Source organism: Marmota flaviventris, chromosome 11, assembly GCF_047511675.1.
Source record: "Marmota flaviventris isolate mMarFla1 chromosome 11, mMarFla1.hap1, whole genome shotgun sequence".
NCBI lineage: Eukaryota > Metazoa > Chordata > Mammalia > Rodentia > Sciuridae > Marmota > Marmota flaviventris.
In genome coordinates this window covers 86,458,185-86,480,328 of record NC_092508.1, presented here as the reverse complement: position 1 = coordinate 86,480,328, position 22,144 = coordinate 86,458,185, and the positions used below count along the sequence as shown (strand labels likewise).

At 34.7% G+C, this 22,144-nt stretch overlaps 1 protein-coding gene across 1 annotated transcript in view; it reads left to right on the top strand.

Moving 5' to 3' along the window:
* Arhgap15 (Rho GTPase activating protein 15) overlaps positions 1-22,144 on the top strand; it is a 630,363-nt gene that overhangs the window by 73,956 nt on the left and 534,263 nt on the right. The window contains exons 3-4 of the mRNA XM_071619213.1: positions 4,307-4,375; positions 15,512-15,573. Coding sequence (XP_071475314.1) covers positions 4,307-4,375; positions 15,512-15,573 — 131 coding nt within the window. The remainder of the gene's footprint in view (positions 1-4,306; positions 4,376-15,511; positions 15,574-22,144) is intronic.

Genomic DNA, 22,144 nt, shown 5'->3' with positions numbered 1-22,144 from the left:
CAAAAGGACATCTTATATTGCAGGATTTCTCAAGAGGATGTCCTATAATAATTGCACAATTATATGATAATAATAAGTTATTGATAAATACTTACACGAGCACTATGAAATGTTCTATTCTTCATAATATGGCTTAGGAAAGCCTTTTTTCCCTTCATACTTAACTCATGAGATCTTGGTTGACCCCTAGTTTTCTTTTAATTATTTATATATATATTTCTTTACAGTCATTAAATTTGACATATTTTAACTTTTCATGATATACATATGAGGCAATTAAGCTGTTTCAGATCCAGATTTCTTAACATCAGTCTCAGTCAGCATAATCTGATTTGGGATGATATATTTCTTTGTCTAATGCTTTTATGAAAAGAGCATTGCAGCAAAAGACAGGTGATGAAAATTCTCTTTTTCCAACATCTTCATAACTTGGTTGAACATGATAGATTGGCTAGCTTATTGATTTAGGAATTATCAGCAATATTACTTCCCCTAAAGGAATATAAAGCTGATTCATAACAGATTTGAAACCTGATTCTTAAGTTCCCATATAAATGTGTGCAAACTTATAATTTTGACTCTCTTTTAAATTCCCACCTTAGAAACATTTTCTTCTGCATACACAGAGGTCTGAACATTCTAGGTCCCTATGAATTTAGTGACTGCTGATATACATATGTGTGTGCGCACACGTGTGTGTGTGTGTGTATAAAATAAAACAGAATAGTACAGTGTTAGATCTAGATTAAAAGTCACTTCAGTCTTTTACAAGCTATGAATTTACTAATATTGTTGAATCTCTCTGGGGCTGTATTCCCATACTTACGAAACAAGATCATTGACCTCTTAAGGGTTTAGGTTAGAATTAAATATGCTAGTGTATGCAAAAGACATAGAGCAGTTTTTGGAAAACATAAGTACTCAAATTAATGTTAGCAGATAGCATTATCTTTAGATAATGTCCAACTTGAATTCTTCTTTACACCATGGACTCAATGGGACTCTTTTTTTACAGAGATATAAATATGTTTTCAGTGAAAGGGCATTTCTGTTCAGATTTTTTAATAAAATTATTCCAAAACTTTGGTCATTAACTTAGTATGATAGTGAGCTTTTGCCCATATTTAATACCATATACTACTTATGTAATTATATTACTTAAACCTGAATAGTTTTATTTTAAAGGAAACTAGTAAAATGGCTTTCATGTGATAATTTTTCTACTAAGTCTTAAGATTTTATAAATAATAAACAAAACTTTAAAAGTCACCAGCTGAAATAATATCTTGTGCTCTTGATGATATGTATAAAACACAATTAGATGCACTGCCTTAGAAAAAAGCTTTCCACAAATAAGTGGAAGGAAACACTTAGAATATGGTAGAGCAATGTACCTATCAAATTCCAGCTCTGGTGATGTAAAAGGAGAAATACTGGCCATAAAAGAAATGATAAAACTAACATGGGTGAATGGCCAGGGGCCTGTTCATCAGTACTGTGCACCATTTGCTTAGTGCTATTTTTTTTTTTTTTACATGTGAAGTACTTTACATGCCAGGAGAATGACTTTTGCCCTAAGACTGGACATCTAGTTAAGTTTTGAGGAAATAAAATAAAAACTCCCCCACCCCAGAACTCTTCCACTCTTTTAAGTTGAATGTAAAACATGTATTAAATTTTCAATGGAGAGAACAAATCTTAGTATAATGAGTAGCTAAGAGATGTAAACTCTGAATTTGTAACAGTAGAAAGTAAATTTCTGGTTCTTTAAGAGATTTAAATGCCAAATAAACAATTCTCCCACTGCTGAGAACCTGAAATATCAGTGGATAACCAGAATGAAGTTAGAGTTTCTGGATTCCTTCCCATTAAGTCACTATTTTGTTCTCAGTTTCCTTATGCATAAGACCTTTCATTTTGACATCAATTGAGCTCTAATCATGGTCATCTTTTTTTTTTTAGGATATTGCTAGCAGCTATAAAATTCTCTTAAATATATGATGCCTCCAAGAAGTAGGAATTTATTTCACACTTATCTAAAAGAAGGAAGTTTTCTATAGAAACTCTCTCTGCAACTTTTCTCTAAATATAAAACTATTACAAATAAAAAGTTTACTGATGAAAACAAAATGATCTTTTTGCATCTGGGCTTGGATTTCTCAATTTGAAGATTCAGAACCCAAACTCATTCCTCTTATATATTCACCATTTCATAGAGACTAGTTCATTATTTCCTCCTAGTCAGTATATGAATAAAGAGGGAATGGAAGGGAAGCACTCACTGGATAATAGCTCTAGTATTATTGCTTCATTGTTTCTGCTCATATTCCATTGGTCTGACCTAGTCATATGTCCACTCCAGTGGTAAGGTAGTCTGAGAAAGGTGGTCAAAGTATGTGCCTCAGAGTCAGAATACAAAATATTTCTTCCCCTTCACCATTTGCCACTTTGCACACATATTTCAACACTTAGCTATACATCATTCACCTCTCTAAAGAGACATCCAAAAATCTCATCCAACTGATGCATCAAGCTCTATTTCCATAATCTCCAGTAAGAAATAACTCTTTCCATAAGGTTCAGGTCTTTTTTGAGGGATTTAGAACTTCAAAAAAAGTTATCTGTTCCACTTTAGCCACGACTTTCTGTATGCAACGATGGAGCAATAACTTGATAACTGAAATAGATATGCCAAAACCCCTCTTTCTAGTAAAAAAGCAAAATGGTAAACATCCATCAATTATTGGACCAAATCAATAATTAGATCCTTAGTGGCAGGATTTTGAAACTCCTACACTGGCCTTAGTGATAGATTTGGTTCTCCTTTCTAGGAGAATTCCCTAAATATTTTGTTCTCTAGGGTTTCTGGCCCTTCTTTTTACAGGTTATTCCTTCTGTATTATCTCCCATGGACCATATATGGAGTGGACATTGGGGAAAACGATCTCTTTGGTTGTATACTTCCTTTATAATCCAATTTTTGTGGAGCAGATATGGGGTTCCAGGATTGTATAGTCATGGAATTTTTTTAGGCGAGGCTGCTGGTTTCTTTGGTAATATGATTCCCTTAAAATATTCATAGACATTGATCTAATTCCTTCAGTTACATGTGCCAGTAACCAGAGCAAAGACAGCCAAGTCCTTTTCTACATCAGGTACTTAGTCATTTTTTATTCTAACTTCTCTCTCACCACTCTCTTTCCCCCCGCCCCCCTGGCTTTCCCTCCTATCTTCTATTCTTCCTCACTTCCTCCTCCTTCCCTATTTTCTTTTCTTCATGTAGAATATGAATAGTACTATTACTGAGAGTCTTTAAGTTATCAAAGAGATATAATCATAAGTTCCTTCTTTTCCTTTTCCTGTTTATAATAGAATTTGTCTATGATATCTCTTCAGGGGAAAGAACAAAAAGGCTAAGTTTTATTTATTCCATGAGTACTTATCATGTGATTTTTGTTTTTAATTACATCTCAGTAACATAGGAAAAATTTTACTACCATTGATTCTGAAAAAGCTGAGGTCATATCATGAAGACAAAATGTTTCAGTATGAAATATTTTGTTCCACTTATTATTGCTGCATTTTTAAACAACCTAAAACACAGAGGTGTAAAACACTTAATTTATTATGTTAAACACTTACTTTATAATGTTCTATTTATGTCAATAAAATACTTTAGATATTCAGCTGTTGGAACAGCTTATTTCTATCCTATGATGTTTGAGGGCTCTCCTGGGACACTTAAAGGCTGAGGTGTCTCCATGGCTGGGTGCTAAGATCATCAGGAAGTCTTCATACTCATAGGATTGGAGAAAGATGGTGGTTGCTGTGACCTATGAAGTCCTATGAAGCCTCTCCTTATGGTCATTCTGTGGGGAGTGATTTGCATTTCCTCACAATATGGCAACCATTTTACAAGATGAGAGTTTCAAGTGGGGAGTGCATAATGTTCTAACCTTTGAATTGTAGTGGTATTTCTATCATATTTTTTGGCGTAAAGCTATAGCCAGTTTCAAAATGAGAGATCATAGATCTCGCTACTTGATGAAAGGTGTGTCAAGGTTAAACAGTTAAAAGACTATATGGGATACAAGATGTGGCTGCTAGCTATGTTCAAATACAAACTTTATTCAAATCAATTGACATCTAAAATACTTCTGATTTTATAAGTATTATATTCACCTTCTTGAATGAATCTGAATATGCTTATTTTCATGAGCATACTTACTGAATTATGAACTTTTAAATCATTTATAGCTTTTTAAAGAAAATAATGTAATGGTATCAAATGCCAATATATTTGCAGATATCCCGACACAGAAGGAACCATTCACAGCATGTCTTGAAAGAAGTAATTCCTCCACTGGAACAACTGGTGAGTGATGAATTTACTACGTTAATGTATGCTTTGATGTACTGCTACAAAATAAATTATCACTAAGCTCAGCAACTTAAAACAGCATGTGTTATTATCTCATGTTCTGTGGTTCAGGAATCTGGGCATGTCTTACCAGTACCCTCTAGCTCAGAGATACTCAAAGGTGGCAATCAAGATGGCAGCTAGAACAAGGATCACATCTGAACTTCTTCCTGGGAGGCATCTGCTTTCAAGCTCACTTACATGGTGTTGGCAGGATAGGCCTGCTGTCCAGAGGCTGCTATACCACTGTCTTAGTCCATTCAAGCTGCAATGGCAAAGTACCACAGACTCAGTGGTGTATAAACAACAGAGATATATTTCATATGGTTCTGGAATCTGAAAGCCCTAGATCAGTGTACCAGCATGGTCAGGTTCCTAATTTAAGACTATAGAGTTCTCACTATACCCTCACGTGGTAGAGAGTGAGAGCTCTCCAAGTTGACTTTTGTAAAATCACTAATCCCATTCACGAAGGCTTCCTACTCATAAACTAACTCCCAAAGTTGCCACCTCCAATACATTCATATTGGAGTTTAAGATTTTGACATATGAACTTTGAGGAGGACACAAGTTTTCAGTCCATATCATTCCTTGTCTCAAAATACTCTGTGACTTCCATCACCCCAAGATAAAAGTTGAAAAACACCCAGTAGTTCACATATTTTATAAGTCCCACAATCTCTCTGTCCTTACCTCTCCCCCTCTTCTCTCTGGCTTATTTTCCTCCAACCAAGCTGATAGCTTACTTCTGCAGGGCCATTCCATTTAGCTTTTCTTTTCTGTTTACAATGCAGTTCATCTAGTACCCAGTAATTTGTAAGTCTCATTTTTCATTTACTTCACATCTCTGTTCTAATATTACCTTTTAAAAATAGGTCTGCCATAATCTACTTTAAATAAACACACAAATAAATGCATGACATTTTCATCCACAGTTCTTCTTTCTTATCCTTTTAAATGTTCTCTGTAGACTTTACCCATTTGGCATACTATACAATTTTAGATGTCAATCCATTAACTAACAAAGAATGTTAGTTCTTTGAGAGCAGAAGTTTTGTCTCCTATGTTCATTATTCTGTTCCTGTTATTCTAAAGGTTGCTAGAATATTAAAATTAGCAATAATTATTAATTTAGTGATTGCAATAAATGACTTCTAGAATAATGGGGAAAAGGCCATAAATATGTATTGAATGAGTTCATGAATTAAAAGTTAATGACTTTTGGTTTTACTTGCAAGTTTATAATATACAGATATATACTTGGATATTTTCTCTTTTTATTTTATCTTATATTGCTGAGCACTACCTTGACATTTGTTTCAAGACTCTTTCCCAGTGTTGTAACAGAAGTGAGATTTCCCAATGGGAACCCATCAGCAGAACCTTCCAGAGTTCCCCTTTCCATCAAGTCCATCTTTATTAGCAGCAAATATTTATTGATGCCTAAAACACGTTTTCTTTGGATTCTTCATTTTCCCTATGACCCTTCACATATGTCACCATTTTCTGAAGCAGTTCAGCCCCTATGTTTCTGGATTTCCTATGTTTATACTGTGCACATACACACACACCCTCATGAGGCCTTCCAGTGTTTCTGATCTTACCACACTTCATTATGCTACTCCACTGATCACAGGTAGTGATTCCAGACTAACCTTCCCTCAATACTATCATAATTACTTCATTTTCCTTGTTACAACTCTCAAATGAAAGCTTTCATTCTTTTTTGGTATTAAGTCTATAGACTTCTCTCATGGTTTCTGATTCATATTATTATATACTTCCAAATACATACCCTCATGCCAGGAATAATGTGATTAAGGCATGGCTCTTACCTGGGAGAACTGGAATTTTCTGTAGAAATTATCTTTCTTTCATCTCAGCACATGCTCATATACAAATTTGTGTTTATAATATACATAATTGTGTTTATAATATAAATAATATATATATAATATATTATATATATAATATATATATATATATATATATATATATATAATATAATTCACAACATACTTGTTCCATTTCAAGACTGGACTGCAAATGCCTTGTAGTTAAAGGCCATGACTTGTATTTTCTTTATTATATTGTTCTTTCACTTCTATTGCTTTGGCACTAGTGTGAAACACATATTAGTCAATTGATGTAACAGAAAGATATTAAAGGTTTATTAAAATAATGTTGACCTCAGATGTTCATAGATATATTCCTAATAGTAAAGCTATAATTTTAAGCCCTTATTCTGTAATTGCTCTAAATCTTTTTATATGCATATATGTATATTTCTCTCTCTCTCTCTCTCTCTCTCTCTCTCTCTCTCTCTCTCTCACACACACACACACACACACACACACACAAACACACATTAGTTCTATAAACTTTTGAAATTACTAATCAGTTTATGTCATAGTCCTGACTTGGGTTTCCCTAGATTCTCTGAGTAATAATTTATCTTACTGTGTCTTTTAAACAACAGTAATATTCAACTTTTATCCATCCACATCTACTTAAATTGCATGTCTGTATCAATGTTATTTTTAAGATAGAAATGTCATCTTTACTACAAACTCCTATTGATGAATTTTCCATTGTGGGTGCAATGCCAATTAACCATCAACCCCTCCCCACAAGGAAAAAAAAACAAATCTGATTAATTTTGAACTCTACATTGCCATTTACTAAGACTTGAATTGTTTCCAAGAACCCATAAAATCTTTTGTACATCTAATATAACCTTATATTCCTTTTCCCCATAACCTTATATTCCTTTATTCTTGCTTTAGTTTCTCTTGGCAATACCTACCAGGAGGAATTTTCATATGGCATAATATACATACAGATCCTTTAGAAAACTTAATAAATGCTTTTAAATTGGTGTGATTATTTATTATTTTTATCATATGAATCCTCAAGCTTATTTATTTCTAAAATGTGCTACATTACAAATCTTACTTCCTTTATCTCATATCCAGAGAACTCTCCAGAACATTTTCCAGGACTCATAAGAGACTTTGGCTTTAGGTATAACTTGGAAACATCCCATTAGATCCACCCCCTTTGGAGGAAAAAGATGCACTTTAAAATGAAATCTTTCATGTGGATGCTCCAATATGAAAGATTGGGAGGGGTGCTTCATCTCTTATTTAAAGTTCTCTTTAATAAAGTTGATTGTGTCCAGGGTTAACAACAACAACAACAACAAAAAACAATGCATTTCTTTCAAGTAATATCCAGGAAACTTACTTCGCTAATTGGAGTCTAAAAATCTCATGATGGACACTACCCAGTTTGCTGGCAGGTGATGTCATTTATGCCACATGGTATGCAAACCCACAGGCTTTCAGTGGAAGATTAAAATAATTTACTGAGAAGCAGTGTGATTGCTTAAGAAATGTTTAGAATGCAGCATCAACTTTAAACATGAAACATTAAATATACTAATGGATTTATTTCTTGATCTTATATATACTATAATACAACTGTTCATGAAACCAAATTATTTTCAGAGTAATTTCCCTCTCCCTAAAGAGTTATTCAGGGAACATAACCCTGTTTATAGCATGTTAAACCTTTATCTTATTTATTTTTATCAAAAGAAATAAGACATGTCTATGGATAACCCTGCAGGAGTCAAAAGCCTGTGGCAGGTTTCAGAGAATCATCTGCTTCCTCCTGAGCTAGGAGGATTTTGAGGACAGAGCTCAGGAAGTTGCCATGGCTTGGGGGCAAAGCAGGCTTTTGCAGATAAACCTTAAGTCACAGATTCTACCTTTTAGAGCCAGATACCATTTTGTGGATTAATTAATACTTGTGAAGGCTTTGAGGATGAAAGACGTTGTGAGAATACAGTTTTCTTATTTAAAACAAAGGACAGCTTTTGGGGAGCGGGAATAATTCTACTGATCAGGCTGGGTTTTCCCTGAATTGCAAAAAAAATCCAAAAGCACTTCAACTTTTCAAAAATCTATTAAGAAAATTAGTTTTACTGAGATATCTTCTCCCATATTCAAGCTGTTAATAATATATTATGTAATTGAATAATTCTATTAGAAATCATTTCCAGGATTTCACAGTTTCATATTCCCTCCCTTTTCACAAGCACAAGTGTGTTTATTAATTCAAATATTTGTTTAAGCCACTCCAGTGTTAGGAAGTGTTCTGGGCTTACACTATGCAATGAGAGGCTAACTACTGATGTCCTTTCTTGAAGATCTTTCACTGCAGAGATGTACAGATGTATTAAGAAAGTAAAGGAAGGCATCATTCTATTCCTGCAAATTATGAAATGTGTTGTCATTAGAGAAAAACAAGTTTCTGTGAGAGAGGAAGAACCTACCTTGGATTAAGTAGTCATAAAATCAGGCTTTGAAAAGGGCATTTCAATTGTCAGGATGAGTGTAGTTTATCAAGCAAATAATTGGAAGAAAAACCATACAAGCACCAGGAACAGCAAGCACAAGGGTTTGGAGGTAGGAACAAAGTTTCCATATTTGGAAAACTGCAGAATTCTATGCTGGCTAGAACATGAGGAACAAAAGCAACAGGGCAGGGGGTGTGGAGAGAGGAGGCCAGTGCCCAGATGCTGAGGGCCTTGAGGTGATAGTAAGATGTTCTGAAGCCATGGAAACCCAGGCACTAGTTAACATGCTTCTCTCATCCAAGCTCACATTTGAAACTCATTTAGCTCCAAAGCAGAGAAGAAGTACACACACCACCACAGCAACAGACTATTAACATTGAGCAATTCTTTCTTTCTTCCCTGCTGCCCTGACTGAAATTAGGTTATTACACAACAATTGGATTATACCAATACATTGCCTAGACAGTAACCAGGAAAGCCATTCTTACAGAACTCCAAGGAGAGGCAAGGAATAAGGGGCATGTTAAATCAAAGCCACACACGCGCACGCGCGCACACACACACACACACACACACACACACAAATAGAATTCCCAAAAGAAGAATAAAGAAATTGAGGGTGAGGAAGGAGAAATGAAATACAAGGAAGGCTTCCAGAAAACTGAAGAAAGTTCTTCAGATACAAAGAGGTGCCCTGACCAGCCCATCTCCAAATAGAATCTGGATTTCTTAGTGGAAAACAAATGAAACACACTGGTTGCTAGATGAAAAGGCTTGGGAACAAAGCTCCTGGGGGTTCTTAAATATCAAATAGTAGGATTTTCAAGATGACATTTTGATGAGTTAGGGGTAAATAAATCAGAGATGCAAGGATAAAATTTCCCTTGAAATACACAGGGGTTTAATATGATGGGGAAAGCTCTTGGCAAAACATAATGTGTGCCCCGCCAAACCCAGCATTTGGAAAACAGTCCAAGATTTTCAGCAGGACCCCAAAGCCTGACATGCTTTCCCAGCCATAATGAGACAAAGTAAGAGAGGACAAATACCCAAGAAAACATTGCTTAACTAGTATACTAACGAGTATAAATAGGCTGCAGAGATTAAACCATGCCTGGCTCAGACTTGAGATCAAGATCAGCTTCTTAAGAACTTCTTTGAAAATCTTATTTGTCCCTCTCTGGGCTCCATTCATGTACAATGGAATACTTTCTCGCTTGTTTTATCTAACTTGGGAATTTTGGTTCACCTCTTTTTAAAAGAATATATACACAATAAGTTGTACACTTACATGAAGCCAAAACATCAAATCACATGTCTCCAAAGGCATCATTTCTGACCTAGGTGTAAGGTTCTAAAACTAAACAGTTGGATTTCTTTAAACTACTAGTGCTGTACATTATCTAAAAAAAAATAGATTTTTAAAGTTTTTTTCCTGCTTTTATACTATTCCTAATGGCTTGTGTCCACCATCAATGTACATGTGTGATTAGCAGATCAAATATAAAAGGAAAGGCAGAACCACTATAAAAATAATTGCATACTGAGAAGAAAACCTAAGCAACAAGTCCCAAAGAAGAAAAGATTATAACTTAAAGATATAGTCAAGAAAAAGAAAGTAATGGAAAGAATGGCACAAAATGGCACAACTCTCTCTTTCTGTAGGTAGTAGTGAAATAGAGGGAGAATGAGGAGGGAGAGAGGGAGGGGAAGAAGGAGAGAGAAATTTAAGAAGGAAAGAGAAACCCCATTTGGGGTTGTTTAGCTTTTTTGCTGCTGTGATTAAAGGACCTGACTATCACAATTATAGAGGAGGAAGAGTTTATTTGAGGGCTCATGGTTTCAAATGTTTTAGTCTATAGAAACCTCATAAATGAGGCTGAACACCATGGCAGATTGTGTGGCACAGGGAAGCACCTCACATCATGGTGATCAGAAAACAGAGAGAGAGAACTCCAGGTGCCAGATACAAATGTAGACTCCAAAGCAACTCCCTAATTCCCACCTTCTCCAGCCATACCTCACCACTTCAGTTTCCACTCAGTTAATGCTTATCAGGGGACTCATTCACTGATTGCATTAAGACTCTCACAACCGAATCATTTCTCTCCTAAACCATCTCGTATTGTCTCACACATGAACTTCTGGGAACACCTCACATCCAAACCATTACAGGGGGCAAAATGATATAACCAAATGTATCTCCATTCTCTGATTTTTAATAAAAGTCACCAAAGCAAACAAGATTGCCAAAAAAGTACTGTGATCTATTAAAATTTAATAGATCCTCAATCACCTCATTATTAAATAGAAAATCAATTAAGTGGCAGATCTGTTTGAAAACTACAGTGGCCCAGGATTGTAGTCATGGAGAAATAAGGCAAAGTTATCTTAGTGAAACATGAGTCATACAGCAGGTTTCACAGGATGAAATACCCCTTCTGAGTGATCATCCCAGTTTAGGGCTGGGGCCCATCACAGCTTTGTGAATCCAGGAAAATTACATTTGTCAATATTATCAGGGTTTGCAGAGCTGATGGTCCTTTGACACTATTTCACAAAATATGAGGGGTATTATGACACTTACTATTAAAGTCACCCACTGTGTACATCCAATGACCTAAGAAGGTGAATCTGGAATGGTTGCTGATTAACACAAAGTCAGAACAAAGGGGATGATAACAATAACTTAGAACAAATGTTATGAGGAAAAAAGGATTGTGTGGTTCTGGTGTTAAAAGCCAAACTCTTCTCAAGAAAATCTGATGGAAGTCTCTGGTTCAGTTCATTTCCATTTATAAACATATATTCTAACAGAACCCTTTTGATAGACTGGTATAGAAGAAAACCTATTGTTTGCAATTGTATATGAGCACAACAGGAAGACTTTATATAAAAAATTGCAGTGTCTGTATGTAGGATTACAGGCTGGTCTTTCTGCCATGATTGTTATCATTTATCAAAGGTTGTCGTCTCTTCTCCTGCCTCATTTGTCGCCTCCAACGTAAGTTGATAAACAGGTGCTATCTAGCTATCCCACTGCCATTCATTCTTCTCATCTATATCTCATGATGTATCTGCTGAGCACTTCCTCAATGCTGGCAGACTGGCTCACATCCAATCTGGACAAATTGCTGATCTTTCCTGCCATGTAATGTTAAATAGGGCTTCTAAGGGACATTGGACAAATAACCCCCAAAGCCAGATTTAGCATCTAAAGATAGGTTGACATTTCTTAAGTGTACATAGTTTAGGGAGTGCTTCTGCTTTAAAAAACTTCAAATTTTACTAGGACTTAGTATATAGAATCCCAAACTTACATCTAAAGCTATCCATAATTTTGTAAATCTCAAAGCAGGAGACATTTGATTCTAGATGATCAACATGTTCAACTGCAATTTATAGATCATTTTCCCTTCTGATCATGAGAATGACCTGAACATAATTAGAATAATTAATATGGTTCCATATATAGACTTACATACAAGCTTTTGCTTACCCTAATATTTCTTTTAGCTCACTATGAGCTTCTCAGAATAGCTACTTCCTGGTGCCTGGTGCCTGGAACATTGGGAGGTATTTCAAAGTATGATGATAAGGTATAGTGAAATAATTAATTGTATCTCCTGGGGGCTTTGCTTGGCAGCATGGGACCTAGAACAACAAAGTATTTTCAGTGAAGGAAACTGAATTGGAGTTTTCTAATCCATGCTAACAATGGCATGAGTCATTGAGATGGCTGGAGGGACTATGGTATCAGTACCAAAATAAGAGGAAAAGGTGTATCTTAATGTGAGTTCACAAGGATTTAAGCCTCAATAATACTAAGACTGTCCTATAAATGTTTACACACCAGTTATAAACATAGTGGCTATTATTTGGGACAAGGAAATGTGATTAATTGAAAATTTTTTTAAGGAATGAATGTGTGTACATCCAATATGAAAGAGAAAATGGAGAGAAGGAGAGAAATGAACACTTGATCCCAGGAGTCATAATATATGCAGAATTTATATATATATATACATATATATATATACATATATATATACATACATATACATATTAATTAATTATATACATACAATTAATATAACTATATATGTATGTATATAATTGTATTAATATATATTGCATGTAGCAATGTATATCAGATGCATATAGATGTGTAAAAAATTACACCAAAATAGTAAATGCAGTAAATTATAGTACATAGTAGATAATTTTATTAGTTTCTTCTCATGACTTGGAAGGCAGTTTGAATTTGTAAGATGATATCTAACTTGCTATTCATCTCTCTCTTCCTTCATCATTTTCTCAAGACCTCTGGGTAGTCACTCATGAAAACTTTATGACATTAATCCAAGACAATGCAAACTGAATCAGCTATTAATGTCACTGTTATTAAGTGTTATTAAGTCCTAACATAAGAAATAAATCCGTTGGCCACTTCAGTCTCAGGTATTTTCATCTGTGTCTGGTGGAATATTACTTATGTATTCATGGAAGAGAGTTTTAGAGAATATATCTCAAGCCTCTTTGTGTTGATTTCTTTCTGTAAAAATATTGGCTTTTTCTTTTTACATTTTCATTTTTGTTTTAGAGGAATGGTCATCAATAATAAATTTCTGTGGATATCAAATGTCACAATGTCTACCTATGGGTCTTCTGATGAATATTTTTGAAAAAAATAATGGCAACATTGTTAGCTGGAAATGCATGCATCAGTTTTTATAATGGGTTGATATTTTGTAACTATCTACATAAATCCACTATTTAGATAACTATTTTATTTTCATTAGAAGAAATTTTCACTAAAACAATAAATAAGGTTACACAAGAAAGTTTTTCAGTATACTTTCCTAAAGAAAGGAACCTCCTCTGTGATGCTAATTGCTACTGAAAGCATCTTTCTTCCAAACATTTATAGAAGCCAGTGTTGCCCAGAGTTAAGTGCTGAACTTATTATATGGTCTTTAGAGGGTAGGCAAAATTCCCTGGCACCAAGAAAAAGGGAAAGTATACATAGAATAAGAGGTGGGCAAAGCAAATGAGTGCATATATCCAGACACATTTAAAAAAGTGACACCATTGAGCACCATAGTTCTAAAAATGATCTAAGAAAGCTTCCCTAGACTCTTTTAGACTTGTGGAAAAAGATACTGAAGTAAAAGAAAATTTGTAGATGCATGAAAAATGCTTTGTTAAGATCATCAAATTCATTATCATCATCATCATAATTTAGTCAATCTAAAAGTTATCCATCAGACCAATAAAAAAATAACTAAAACCAAGAAGATAATAGAACTAGAAAAAAAATAAAAGTTATCCATCAGATATATATTTAAAAGCTAAGTACTGTGCAATATATATATTTGGAACCTAATGATGAAAAAGTCAGGAAAGTTCTCATGCATATCAGAGTGAGTCTTGTAAACAGGCAATTTTAGTGGTTTGGGACAACTCATTTACCTCCAAATATATTTTCTTCTAATCTGTCATTGCATATGAATTGTTTTGGTTTGTCTATTCTCCCATAACTATTTGAATAAACGTTTAAATGTACATTCATTAATTTGTTGCTTTGTTGAAGTAGAACTTATCCTTGTGATTATCATGCCAGCAAGTACTATAGGAGCTGGGAATCCAGGTGTGAAAGGTTCAGCCCTTGGCCTTCAGTGACTCAAACAAGATAGAGGCACAGAGATTAAGCAGACAATTACAGTGTGATCTGACAAATGCTATCCTTGGGATAAATGCAGAGTGAAAATGGAGGGTCAGAACAGGAATACCTAAAAGAGATTACAGATGAATCATAGAAAGACCCACTAATAAATGCCATATGAATTGAATGTTAAAGTCAATTTTGTGTACTTAGGAGTGCCTTAGCTAGAGACAGGGTGTATATGCACAGGGGTGGCACTGAGGGATTATGGTCCTCTACTATTAGGTGATTTTTTTACAGCATTTTGCATACAGCCTGAGGAGAGAGTATGATAGGCTAAGGATCTTCAGTGGAGCATGAGGCAGGCAGAGAAGGATAGAGTGCCAAGAGATTAAAACACACCCTCGAACTTCACAAACTCACCTGTGGCATAATAAATAGTCGGGTCTTTTTTTTCAGAAGCTTGCAGCTGTATTATCTATCAGTTGAAGCCCATATACACAGGTAGGAAAAGGAAGGCAACTATGCATCATGGAAGGAGACAATAAGACACTATTACTACAAGGTCTCTGAGGGATCTAAATGCATGCTATGTTGCTATTTTTAATGACTTTTCATGATTCAGCTGATTCAGTTACTAGATTCTATTGAATTCTTCTTTTGCCCTGGCTTCAGCAGGTATATGGGGAACATGAATACGAAGAGCTTTTCTAAGAATGGTTGGTAAAATTAAGAAAGACATTACATTTGTCTTTGTTTTACACTTGGAGCCCATTTTTTTAAAAAGCAAGTGATTTCATTGCACAGAAAGAAAAGTGAGTAAAGGTGTATCACTATCTAACAAATCATTCACATCCCTCTTCATAATTTATCTTTTGGATATTTAACAGCTTGTAATGACTGTGATCTTGCAGGTACTTCCCATAAGCTATATATGCATTATTAATAAGTGCTGTGACTGGAAATTTCCATCACTGCAATGACTCTTCGAAAGCATAAGTTCATTCAAACTAAAAATGAATAGGAGTTTGTCTAAGTTTTAATGTATGCATTCTTCTTGCAGATGGTTGAAAAAGAAGGTTATCTTCAAAAAGCCAAAATTGCAGATGGAGGAAAGAAAATAAGGTAATAGGAGTTTTTCAACTCACTATTATATAACTATACTAGTTTCCTATATCCCCAACTTGTGTCACTCTTATTTATTGGGAAGGAAGACCCTATGGTACCAGACTAGAATAAAATTATCTCCTCTTCTATGACTGTGAACAGCATTGTTTTTAACATAATTATGGTTTTCAAAGGAAGGTGCTACTTCTATATTTTTATAATTATTGCACAGAATACATAAATGAAGTGTTTCTTATCTTCCTGGGACTTACAATCTTTTTAAAATAATAAAAAAACAAGGTAGAGGATCTTAATTTCTGTGATTGACAGTTTAGGCCATGGATGGACTTATTCACAATATATAAAAGATCTCAATACAACAAAATGAGAGGGAAAAAATTGAAGGATAAAGAATCAGAACTACATTTATAGATCAAAATAAAAATAATTTGAGAAAATATAGGAAAAATGAAATCATGAACACAGGGTATGTGAGATAAATTTTAAAAGAGAATAGGAACTCACAATACAATGACAACAAAAGACATTGAAGAAAAAAATGTTGACATGAGAATTAAGTTGTTGGTTATATTGTATACGTTGGATATTTAGAAATAGTTCTCATGCCACTCTTATTTTGTATTCAGCTTTGCAGTAGGTAAGTAGGTAATATGCAAGCTAGAAAATTATGTAAAAAGTGCTGAAATTGGGAGACAAGGCATATACTCATGAGTATATTATTAACAGTTAAGTCTACATGATATAAATGTACTAATTAGCTACACAAGGGGACACTTGTCAATTGTATAATACAATTCATTACTAGAATGGCACTCTGGCCAACACTAGAGAATAAAATGTTTTGTTTAATGAATTAGGTGCCTATTTATTTTAAATAAGTTAACTTGAAGGGGTTCACCCATAATCCCACTACTTAAAATAACAATTCTTATTATAAGCAACAAACTATGTTTTCTGCCCATATCAAGTCTTTGGCTTTGCAAACAGGGCTGTGAATCTTTTCCTTGACTGTTACTTGGCAATGGTCCTGTAGCCACCTTCCCCAGGGTGCACAAGAGAAGCACAGGATACAAGATCAAATGCAGACCTGATTCCAGAGGCAGGGCTAATCTTTGCTTCCTTGAGGAACTAACCTAGTGAATCAAGTTCTAAAAGGGCAAAAGGAGGGAGTCACTTGACTATCCAACCTGAGTGCTCTTCTTTCCCATACACTTCAGTCCAATCTTATCAACCCATAAGAGTATTAAAAAAGTTATGCCTCTCCCTAGATGAGTATGTCAATAGCCTTTCTTAACCTCCCCTGCCATGTGATCTTCAAGAATTTCTACTTCAGCCTAATCAGCCCTTCACTGGCACTTGGTAGGAGAGAGGAGGTGGCAGCTCACATCAGTGCTACCCTTTGAGCTCATGCAATGAACAGAAGAAAATTTAAAAACAAAACAAAACAAGATGATGCCCTGTGGTGATAGTTTTGTAAATCATCCTTACCCATAAGCTATTCATAAGCCAATTTTATAGCATTTTCTTGTATAAGAGGATATTAAGAGGAGGCTGAGGCACTTGGGCCCCTCCCCCAACCAACACTCATGAATACATTTTTAGGTACTTTCAATCAGTGTGGTTACCATTTTGTATTTGTCTTATTTGCACAACAAACTTAATCAGTTTCCATACAAGCTTTAATTTATAGTTTACATTTACATAAACTTCAGTATGTTCTATTTTATTGTTATTCCAATCAGTTTGCATAGCATTATGCATTCTTTCAGCTTTCATCATTTAAAGTCACATAAATTTTAGTTTTCCTTTTCTGAAAATCCCAGGTGCACAGAGCTGAGTTGATTACTCCCTTCAGTTTGTGGCCTTGTGTTACCATCATTTGAAGCAAGACCCCTAGAGCTGTTTATTTTATTCTCAGTCTGCAACTCTCAAGTCAGTAATCTGTAGACATACAATCTAATTGTTGAAAAATCCACACTCCATATATGTATTTGGATATATGTGTGGTATTCTAATAAAAATCAATTGAATGTTTGAATGTGTTCCATAGTTAATAAACATTTTCCTATTATAAATCTCATGTTTCTTACTACTCTCATTCAGTGTAAGTGCTTGTTCATATCTATGTATGTTACTATATTTAAAATTACTTTATTTATTCCAGTTGCTGCCATTTTTCTATTGTGTATTGGTACCAAATTTTACTTATGCAATATTGAAGGTATGAATATTGAAGTTGTATGTAACTCCTTTCATCCCAAGCAACATTGCAGAAGAATCCACATATATATCTCCTTTGAACCTGTTAGAAATTATCTGGGGACTATAATCAAGAGTGTAGGCTTTCTTGGACATTTAGAAAGTCACTGAGTGTCATTGCCAGACTTTCTCCTGAATGAGTGTGCCAGTTCACTCTGCACTGAAGAAGGGATCCCACTTCCCCACAATCTCATTAACAAACAACATTACCACACTTTCAATTTTGACAAATTCATGACCATAGAATGTAACTTCAATGTTGCTCGTATTTTTCACTGTTTCTATTTCAGTGAAGCCTACATTTTTTTTAAATGTAGAATCATTCAGATTCTGCATCCTGAGAATTATCTATTCATAAACTTTGACTATTTTCTATTGAATCTCTTCTTTTTATTTTTTTGATAATTTGAGAGAACTAATTATATTCTAAATGATAATTTTTTTTCAAATTTAGACATTGTAGATATGTCTTCCAAATATATTTGGTTTTTGTTTTTATTTTATATAATTTACAAATTGAACTTTGTATATATGATCACAATATTTAATAGCACATGATTTTCCACAGTGTTTGTAGGCTATGATATACAAAATAATCCCTACCCTTCTTTTTTAAATTTTATTTTTGAGTCTAGTTTTATTTTAAAATAGTTAAAATTGTAGTAAATCTCCTAAAGCTTGTCAATTTTTCTTTTATATTTTGTAAAGATAGATTCTAAGCCTGTATTACATGATCAAATTCCATAACTATTTTAAAATAAATCATGCTATGTATTGCAATATTCCTTGCCCAAGGAGTCTGTTTGCTTTTATCACTAGCAACAAAATGGCCAGTTTAGTCACAATCTTGAAAAATTGTATAGATCTTATCTCATTGATAGTTTAGTAATTATTAAGTAATATACCACAGTTACTATAATTTGTATTTCCTATGTTAAATTTCTTTTGGTAGGTGGTTTCCCATTCAACAAGGATCTTTTTTTGGGGGGAGGGAGGTACCCAGGTTTGAACTCAGGGGCACTAGACTGCTGAGCCATACCCCCAGCCCTATTTTGTATTTTATTTAAAGACAGGGATTCATTGAGTTGCTTAACACCTCACTTTTGCTGAGGCTGGCTTTGAACTTGTTATTCTCCTGCCTCAGCCTTCCAAGCCACTGGAATTACAGGCATACACTACCATACCTTGCATCATCAAGGATCTTTATATCATTTTAATACATTGTATTGATTTGAAAAGCAATCTTACTAGATGCATGTGACCAAATGCTTTACTAGTAATGCTGAAATAATACTAGCACATTGACTTTATTATCATTTCCTACTGTACAAATGAAGAAACTTAGTTACCATATTAACCTCTTCTTTCCCCCAGATTTTATTAAAGGATCCTATCATATATTTTAACCCTATTCTCTGTTTCAAACATGTTTGCTTTATCTTTGTAGCTTTAAGCTATTTAAGGCCAAGAAGTTTAAAAAAAAAAAAGGGGGGGGTCCTTTTGTTTTCTGCCATGCATAATACCAAGGTCTTCTTCAATTGTCACTTGATAAATATTATTGTTTAAATTTCTATCAAATTTTTTACTCATAAATCCATTTTAGATCATCTACATCTTGTAGTATTATCTTTTTATTCCCCCTATTTATTCTCCTTTTCATTTGTCTTTATTCCTTTTTTCATGTATTTTCTCTAAAATTTTGTATTTTGATTTATCTCAATATGAACAGGAGAAGGTGACAGGAAGGAGAACTTGTTGGCTACATCTTATATTCATAAAAGGCCCTAAATTTAGTCTTATTTCAAAATGAGGTTATGCACATTTCCCTTGTGATACTCTGACAGGCTTGAAAGCAGAATACATTCAGCATTCAACTTTAATTTTTAATTATGAACATAGAAATTATGCTTCAGCTTTTCTGAAGAAGCTTAGGAATTTCTTCATTTGGGTAATTCCATCTCCAAAACTGTAAGTTGCACTGGCCTCTATGAAATTCTATGAGGCCTTAGTAAACAGTTTTTTTGAAGGCTTAAATTACAAAAGGCACCTGTCATTGTGATTATGCTCTTTCAGTACCTCACACTTCTGTCTCTGAACTCGGATCTTTTGTTTGTGGATCTGTACATATCATGTACAGATTCTCACTCTGCTGTCTTCTTCAGAGGGACATGAGAATACATGGGGGTGAAAACATGGACAGAGATGGGTTTGAAAATAAATACATATAAGGGTTTTGCTGTGATTGTGTCTCCTAGTACCTGCCTTCATTCTAGGGCCCATGAATCTTTTTTTGTGTGTGTGGGGATGTGTGTGTATGCGTGAGTTTCAACACAATTGTTACTCAGAATGAACTTATTTTAGAATCTGATACTAAGGTATCCTCCTCATGTGAATTTATTATTTTTTTCCTTAGTACTTTCTGCTCACTGTGGTAATAAATTCTTCCAGGCTAAACCTGTCTTTTTCTATATTCTTGCCACACTGATAGAGATGTATGTCTCTTGGACCCACCTTTTAGCAGTTGCAAATTATAAGAAGCTTAGAATATGAGAGAGAAAAAATAAGATTCTAGAGCTACCAGTCTGAGATGAGTCAGGACATTTAAGTGTATGAAGGATTTTGTGGTAAATTGGTCAGGGACACTACAGTAAAATCACTGGTGGAGGATAAAGCCAAATCCAGCATGACCAAGTCAGGTAACAGTATCTGAAATTTATGAAGTTATCTCAGATACTTTCCTCTTATTGGTCTGTCATTTCGTCATTAGCTAAAGGATGCACGAGTGATCAGTATAGGATACAAAGTGTTGATGTTTAGAGCAAATGAATGTGTTAAACTCAGAACTTATGCTCACAGGCTCTTATAATGACATTGAATATTTTAAGGGCCATTTTCCATCCAGCATTCTCCAGACAAGCAGTTATAAAGTTGCTGTTATTATGTGCTGCCATCCGGTGTCCATTTTGTAGAATGTCAAGATGATGTCTGTGTTTTGTTTTGCTTTTTTTCATTTTCCAACTTCATGCTCAGGATTTGTTTTAGGAAAGTTCTCTGAGTGTTCCACTCAGATAAAATGTCTCAGCAATTGCATATGTTAAACAAGATTTTTCTTAAATTGTAATTTCCCCTTAGATATGATTTGCTTTGTATGTGAAAAGTTAAAGATGCCTGCATTTTTTATTATTTATTTATTTATTTATTTATTTTCTTGTCCCAAGATCTGTTTTCTACACTGAATCTAGCATGGGTCTTTCACCTGATTTTTACCTCTTAGTCTGTGCAGAGACCTGGAATAGCCTTATTTATTCCTGGGAACTCTAACTTATTAAGATGGATATTTTCTGAATTACATGTCTTGCTTTATGGTGAAGTCTCTTGAGCAACTTAGTTTTTATCCTGTATATGGTAAAACACAGTGTTCCAGGGCTGTCGTTGTGGCTCAGTGGTAGTGTGCTCACTTAGCAAGCGCAAGGCCCTGGGTTCGATCCTCAGTATCACATAAAAACAAATAAAGGTTTTGTGTCCAACTATAACTAAAAAATAATTTTTTAAAAAATAAAAACACAGTGTTCCAAATGTTGGGATGAAATGTGGGGGCATTAACTGGTTCCTGTTATGGATGAATTTACCTGCTGATCATCAGGATGAGGATGGAAGGCAGGGATAAAATGACTGGCATTGCAAAACAGCCCAGGTCAGGTTAGGATACAGCTTTGCAGTAAGGAGAAAAAGGTCTGTCTCCCTTTCTTAACTTCTGTCATGATACTCTGCAATACATGCTAGATAAGACTGAAGGGAGAGCTGGTGCCACCTGCTCTAGAGACAGCTGTTACCGTGGAATGAGCATAGGCTCCAAGGTCCAGGAGATGTGGCCTGATTCCCATCTTCATAACATGTGTGCCTGTGGTTAAGACGCAGTCTCGCTAAGCACCAGTCCACCTCCCTGAGTTATTCAGAGGATTTGTTTCTATGTTTTTTGCCTGTGTTCTAGTTAGAAATAAAATCATTGAGGTCTCTTCTTATTTTCTTTTATAGTCAGCCCTTTGAATTTTGTTTGATACATGTGTTGAAAAAATGTGTTTGATAATAGTGTTAAATGTTCAATGGATATTTGTGACTGGCTGTGTGATTAAATTATGTGATGCATGTGAAATTCCTGTGGCATACCTGGGACAGAGCGGCCACTGCAGCCTGAGAGCTCATATAACTGACTCATGTCTAAGAAGTCAGGAAGACTTCTAAAGTATGCACAGGTATTGAGTTTGGGATGGATGGGGTTTTGCCAATATTTCTTTTAAAAAAACATATA